The sequence below is a fragment of the Bubalus kerabau genome, chromosome 6 (assembly GCF_029407905.1).
Source record: "Bubalus kerabau isolate K-KA32 ecotype Philippines breed swamp buffalo chromosome 6, PCC_UOA_SB_1v2, whole genome shotgun sequence".
Taxonomy (NCBI): Eukaryota; Metazoa; Chordata; class Mammalia; order Artiodactyla; family Bovidae; genus Bubalus; species Bubalus kerabau.
The window spans coordinates 110,690,853-110,697,865 of NC_073629.1; the positions used below are offsets into that span (position 1 = coordinate 110,690,853).

General features: G+C 51.5%; 1 protein-coding gene across 1 annotated transcript; it reads left to right on the forward strand.

Moving 5' to 3' along the window:
* Window positions 1-1,836: 1,836 nt before the first annotated feature.
* C6H1orf216 (chromosome 6 C1orf216 homolog) lies at window positions 1,837-6,504 on the forward strand. Its single transcript, XM_055587019.1, has 2 exons — window positions 1,837-2,008; window positions 4,207-6,504. The coding sequence occupies exon 2, from the start codon at window positions 4,212-4,214 to the stop codon at window positions 4,893-4,895; it is 684 nt and encodes a 227-aa protein (XP_055442994.1). The 5' UTR covers window positions 1,837-2,008; window positions 4,207-4,211; the 3' UTR covers window positions 4,896-6,504.
* Window positions 6,505-7,013: the final 509 nt, after the last annotated feature.

Genomic DNA, 7,013 nt, shown 5'->3' on the forward strand with positions numbered 1-7,013 from the left:
TGATTTGGAAATGGGGCTGAGGTCTCTGCATGTATATTTTTAGCTGGAGGAGTGTCCAGAGTTTGAGTTACTTCTGCCTTTCCTTTTTATTTCCTCTTCCCTCTTAAAATACGAATTTTCATAATTATATATTTTTTCTTTTCTATTTCCCTTATTTTGTATATAGGATTTGTTGTTGTGATTTAATTTGCTATTTACTCTCTAGTTACTCAGTTGCGTCTGACTCTTTGCCACCCCATGGACTATATAGCCTGCTAGGCTCCTCTGTCCACGGAATCCTGCAGGCAAGAATACTGGAGTGGGTTGCTATTTCCTTCTCCAGGGGATCTTCCCGATCCAGGGACTAAATCCAGATCTCCTGCATAGCAGGCAGATTCTTTACCATCTGAGCCACCAGGGAACTCTCTAGGTTGCAGAATGGTAAATTGGAATTAAGTCGGAAATGGAAGAGGATGACCTATCATGGAGATCAGTAACAAATTCTTCCTCTTAAAAAAAAAAAAGCAAAAGAAAGGGAAGAGGGAAAGACAAGGGTACTTTTTTGGCCTCCAGGCACAGCTTGCGGGATTTCAGTTCTCTAACCAGAGAAGGAATCCAAACCCTTGGCAGTGAAAGCACAGATCCTAACCACTGGTCGTTGTTGTTCAGTCACCCAGTTGTGTCTGACTCTTTGCAACCCCATGGACTGCAGCACGCCAGGCTTCCCTGTCCCTCACCATCTCCCGAAATTTGCCCAAGTTTATGTCCATTGCATCAGTGACACCATCTTGAGCCAATCAGTTGTTCCATACAGGGTTCTAACTGTCGCTTCTTGACTCACATAAAGGTTTCTCAGGAGACAGTTAAGACAGTCTGGTGTTCCCATCTCTTTAAGAGCTTTCCACAGTTTGTTATGATCCACACAAAGGCTTTAGCATAGTCAATGAAACAGAGGTAGATGTTTTTCTGGAATTCCTTTGCTTTCTCTATGATCCAGTGAATGCTGGCAATTTGATCCCTGGTTCCTCTGCCTTTCCAGGGTATTTTTAAACGTATTATGATTGAAAGATGAATCATATTTAATTGGTGGCATGGAGGGGGTAGCATGAGAAAGGTATAAGCAAATTGCTGGGTTTACTCAGTAAAGCTGTGGGTATGGAAGGGACCTCCTGGAAGCTCACTCGCCCTAAAGGCTAAATTTGTCACAGACGTCTTTCCCGGGCTGCCTCTCCCTAAGGGCAGCCACTGCTTTTTGGTTTTATCATTAGAGTCAGCAATTACTCTGTTCATTAAGTGACTTTAATGAAATAAGCACAAAACGAACATATAACTTCAATTTGTGAAATAGAAAAAAAAAAAAAAAGCCTTGGGATAATATAATAAGTGGAACTATCTGGCCTAGGAGGTCAGAGAAGGTTTACTTGAGAAGAGATCTGAGATATGAGAGGAGAGAGAATTTTAAGCAGAGGGAACAGTGCGGCACAAAGGAGCGTGAGGCTGCTCAGTTGCAGAACCCAAGGGCAAAGGCTGAAGCCGGAGCTAGAGAGCAGGATGCTGAGCCCTACGGCGGCTGCCTTAAGGATTTAAGCGGCAATGCGGAAGCCACTGACGGCTTTCAGGCTGGAGGGTGGTGATGACACGATCAGATTTTCATTCTGAAAATGTCACTGTGAGGCAAACCGATCGGGGAGACCTAGTGAATGCAGTTAAGAAATTAAACAGGACCTGCAAGGCCGAGTCCAGGCTGCCGGAGGCGGGGGAGGAGGTTACGGCGCTCGGACCTGCGAGCGGCTCCGCAAGAAACCCAACAGGCCCACGTGGGCCAGGCCGCCCCGCCCCGCCGTGCTGACGCCGCCCGACTCCGCAGTCAGGGCCTGGGCTGGGCGCAGAGCCCGGAAACCCGCACCCCACGCCCCGACCCGCGGGGACGCCCAGGCCAAGGGACCACCTCCCCAGCCCCGAGGGAGCAGCTCCCGCCGCGGAGACCTAGCTACCGGAGCCAGCCGGGCGGGGCGGCGCCTCCAAGGCAGTGAGTCGGGGCCGGATCGGGAGGGTTTGGACCCCAGCCGCAAGGGGTGGGGGTCGTTGCCTCTGCCCAGCTGCCTTTTGCTGGTCGGGGGGGTTGAGGTGGGGGAGGATTAGGGAGAGATGGTCTGGATTCTCTGTCTCCTGGGGATGGTATCCCTTTCCCGCAAGTCTAGGCAGGAAGAGAAGCCGCCTCCGCTCATCCTTACCACCCCCGCCCATCCCCTCACCTCCCACCTTCACCATCCCCGCCCCACCGCACCCACCCCCGACAAATTGCGGATTAGCTTGGAGAGAAGCCTGATGCCAGGGTTCTTGGCTCCCATTTTACCTTCCCTGAGGACCCCTTGATCCTTAGCACCGCCCCCACCTCCTTCCAGCTTGCTTCACGGCCCCGCCCAAGTTTAGAAAAAAAGAAAACATTTGGGTGCGGACGATCTCCGGGCACCTTGCTTAGCGGGATGGAGTCTGTAGGTTTCCAAGGGACTGTCCCTACTGTTGCCCCCAGGACTTCTTCCCAGTACTGTGCTGGATGTGGGGAGCGTCCCTGCCACATTCACTGACGCTCCCCCTTACTCTTACTGATTCCGTTTTTCTAATCCTAGTAATTTATGGTCAGTAGAAACTTGTCAACTTAAATTCAGATTTGGGGAGAAGTCGGTTATTGGGAAGGAAAGAATAATGTGATGTGCCCTCTCTCCAGGGCCTCAGGATGGAGCAAGATAGAGGCAGGGACCTGGGATAGTAATAAACATGAAAGGAAGGGGTGAGGCCAGAAGAGAGGTTTGTCAGTGGGAGAAGGGCTTCCTCACTGGGCAGAGGAGGGAACCCAGCCCAGCTCTTCCAGCCCTGAGCTGTCAGCAGCCCAGATCCAACTGCCCTGCTCACTCACTCAGCAAGGAGGTAGTGCCACCTGCTCAGTGCCAGGTTCTGTGCTGGCTCCTGAACATGGTGGAGGTTATAGAGAGGAATTCCATGTCCAGTAGAGGGGCCAGTAGGCTGCTATGACAAGATAGAGGAAATAAAAACATGTTGAATAGATATTTACTGACCATCAACTATGTGCCAGGGACGAGAAACAAACAGGCATAAGACAGCATGTGTCCAAGCAGTGAGGACCCAGAGGAAGGCACAGTTGACTGTGTGTTTGTGTATTTAGGGGCATGGGGAGAACGTCAGGATGGTTTCAGCAAGGTGGGGATATTAGAGCCGAATCTTAGCATACAAAGACTTCCCTGGTGGCTCAGCTGGTAAAGAATCCGCCTGCAGTGCGGGAGACCTGGGTTCCATCCCTGGGTTGGGAAGATCCCCTGGAGAAGGGAAAGGCTGCCCACTCCAGTATTCTGGCCTGGAGAATTCCGTGGACTGTGTAGTCCACAGGGTCGGCTTTCACTTCACTTAGCATACGAAAAGGAATCTGCAGGTGGAGAAGGGAAGAGCTGGGAGGGAAGGGGAGAGGAAGGATATGTTGGGCCAAGGGGATTGTGGGAGGAGAATAATGGTGTGTTCTGAGATCTCTGAGCAGTTTGGGATGGTGGGAGGGGCTGAGAGTGGTAAGAGACAGGTCTGAAGCAGTGAGCAGGGGCCAGAAGAAACACAGCCTCTTAGGCCAGGAAGAGGTTTAGCAGCAGGTTAGAGCAGGAGCCATGACAAATTTACATTTTTAATTAGAGGCAGAGAGGTCAGTGAAAAAGTCATAGCAGTCAGTAATCCAGGTTAGAAATGGCCCACACCAAGAGAAAGGGAGCTGTATGTACATGCGCGTGCATGTGTGAGTGCCCGAAGTTTCCGGTCGGTGTGATTGGAGACTGGGCCTGCTTGGCTGACGACACTGAACAGGGAGCAGGGCAGGCCGTGCAGAATCTGAGGAGCCTGTGGTTGGTTGCAGAATTCAGCAGCAGTTGGATCTGACTCTCTGACAGATCTAAGAGTCACCAACACATGGTAGTTCTTGAACCTCCAGCAGAAGGTGAGGTCATCTGGGGAGAAGTGCCTACAAGGAGAGGACAGCTTGCCTCAGGGCTGAGGGAGAACCCTGTGAGGAGACTGAGAATCGGCAGCAGAGAGGGAAGAGGACAGCCACCAAGGGAGGTGTTAGCAGAGTCAAGGCAAAGGGGCAGCCTGGTGTCTGTTGCTAGGTTCTCTTGACTTCAGGTGCCCTACCCTCGCCTGCTCTGACTCTCTTCTGCTTCCCCTTTACAGACCAGATGTTCGCCATCCAGCCAGGGGTTGCTGAGGGGGCTCAGTTCCTGGGGGGCCCACCTCCTGGAGTATGTCCACCCAAACTTCAACCAGACAGCAACTCCAACTTCATGACGAGTGCCAAGGACGCCAATGAGAATTGGCACGGGATGCCAGGCCAAGTGGAGCCCGTACTAATGAGGAGCTCCTCCGAGTTGCCCTCTGACAATCAGGATTTCCAGGCTCCTGGACTCCCTGAGGGGGAGATCCGCAGCCCCCCGGAGGGGGCAGAGATTCCTGGAGCTGGGCCTGAGAAGACGGGCGGTGCCAGCACAGTCTGCTCCCCGCTGGAGGACAATGGCTATGCCAGCAGCTCCCTGAGTGTTGACAGCCCTAGCCGCAGCCCTGAGTCTGCCTGCGGGACCCCTCCCGGCCCTCCAGACCACCTTCTGCCCTCGGTGGCCCAGGCTGTGCAGCAGCTGCAGGCTCAGGAGCGCTACAAAGAGCAGGAGAAGGAGAAGCACCACGTGCACTTGGTGATGTACCGTCGCCTGGCCCTGCTCCAGTGGATCCGGGGCCTGCAGCACCAGTTGGTTGACCAGCAGGCCCGTCTGCAGGAGAGCTTTGACACCATTCTAGATAACCGGAAGGAGCTTATCCGCTGTCTACAACAGAGGGCAGTACCATCCAGGCCCCAGGACCAAGACTAAAGGTGTCTCTGTACAGGGGTGCGAGGGTTTATGTATATATTTGCAGACATGTGTGTGGTTATGCACAAGCAAGTACAGATCATTTGCTGGCATAAGTGCAGGGAAGCATAAGTGAGTGTGTCAGTGCTAACATGTAGGCACATGTGCACAGGCCACATGTGAATCTGCACCTGTGCATCAGTATGTGTGCTTGTGGACACACAAGCCTATGTGTGACCATGTACATATGTGTATGTATAGTATTTATGTTGTTGTTGTTTAGTTGCTAAGTGGTGTCCTACTTTTTTGTGACCCTGTGGACTGTAGCATACCAGGCTCCTGTGTCCATGGATTTCCCAGGTAAGAATACTGGAGTGGGTTGCCATTTTCTTCTCCGAGGGATCTTCCTGACCCAGGGATTGAGCCTATGTCTCCTGTATTGGCAGGTGGATTCTTTACCATATGAGCCACCAGGGAAGCCCATAGTATATATGTAGGAGGAAGTAAATTTGTATATGTATGCATGGATGGGTACCCCATGGTGTGTATCTATGTGTGTGAGTGAAGATAGATATGCAAAAGATGTGTGTTTACATATAAGTGAGTTTGAGTGTGCAGATTTCTGGTGGGTATTTGTGAATGAGCCCTCGTGTGTACAGCCTATGTGTAGGGGTACATGTGTGCATGGGATATGCATATTAGGAGCATGTATGTTCAATTGTATATGTAGGGCATCCATCCATACCTTATGTTACCCGTGGTCTACACTAGCCTTTTGTCTCCACAGGGTCCCACTGCTCGCTGGAGAAAAGGCTAGCCTGCTCTCATTTATCTGAAGGTTGTGGTTGATCCATTCTCTTGGAATTTCTCAGGCTAACTCTCTTGATCCCTCACCTTCATTCCTCCCAGACCTTGTTCTGCTAAGGCTGTTGTCCCTGATGGTGGATTTGCTGCTCTGGCCTACCATGGCTTTTTGGCTGCAACTTTGCCAGGGCAGTTGGTGGAGAACTGCTATCAGGGAAGAGAGCTAGGATGGTGATTGACACCATGGCAGGCATGGGGGCGAGATCAGAGGAGAAGATAGGGGACTGTCCTGCTTGAACTCTGCTATTGGGCACATGGGAGATGGAGGAGATGACAATGGCAGAACCCTGAGAAGACTGGGAGAATAGGAATTCTAAAACACCAGTTCCAAACAAATCATACCCCTCCACTGCAGAGCAACTGTTACAAACCTTATTGACTTAAACTTCTGATGAAAAGGAATCTGTGTTGATATAATGTCATGTGTCAATTACACCTCAATAAAAAATAGAAAAGGAATGTGTGCTTTCGCAGCTTGCAAGGAATGGACAGGTGTTCTAAGGCTGTTGGGAAAACCTTACTTCCTTCTCTTTGTTTCTACTTGCTGTGCCTTTCTGGCTTTCGCAACCCTGCATGTCAAATTAATTTGGTCTGTGTCCCTGAGATCAGACTGTCTGGGCCAGGAGGAGCCGCAGTTCAGCCTTCCAGAGTGGGCAGTGGGCAGTGTCAGTCCAGCTCCTGGAAGCTCTTAGGATGCTGGGCCCTACCCCCTTATGTCACTGCATGGGGCTGATGGGCTCCGGCAGAGGCTCTGTGAGGTGGAGAGCAGGTGAGTTCTAGGGAGAACCAAGGACTAAGGTAGCTGAGCTCCCTGCTTTGCTTTTGTGAGCCAAGAGGATACAAGATCCTGATGGCTGAGCAGTGACCTGGAGATCACTGACATTGCCTCTGGCCCTCATCTCCCTATCTGCAAAATGTGTGGGTGAGTAGGTGAAAGGTATAGGGAGTGAGGCTGAAGCAACGGCCCTGGGGACTCTTGTGTGGTAAGTATGAACCTGGCCTCTGGACCAAAACCAGGACAAATAAACTGAGGCAAAGAAATGCATTTCTTGAGTTTGTGTTTCTACTCTACCTGTTATCAGGTGGCCTCTTTTCCACACTGTCTGAGCTCCCCTTTTGAGCAGGGTTCTGGGCTTGGAGCTGGGGCGAGTGGGTGGAAGGAAGACACTGGGAGGAAGAATTCAGTCTCCTATGACTGGCAGTCTCATGGGGGGTTATGGGAGGTGGGTGTGGGGGGATCTCTCCTTGGGGGCCTCTCAGTCCAACAGGGGAGAC

Coding starts and splice junctions, on each gene's coding strand:
- C6H1orf216 (XM_055587019.1), top strand. CDS start 4,212: ATGTTCGCCATCCAGCCAGGGGTTGCTGAGGGGGCTCAGTTCCTGGGG.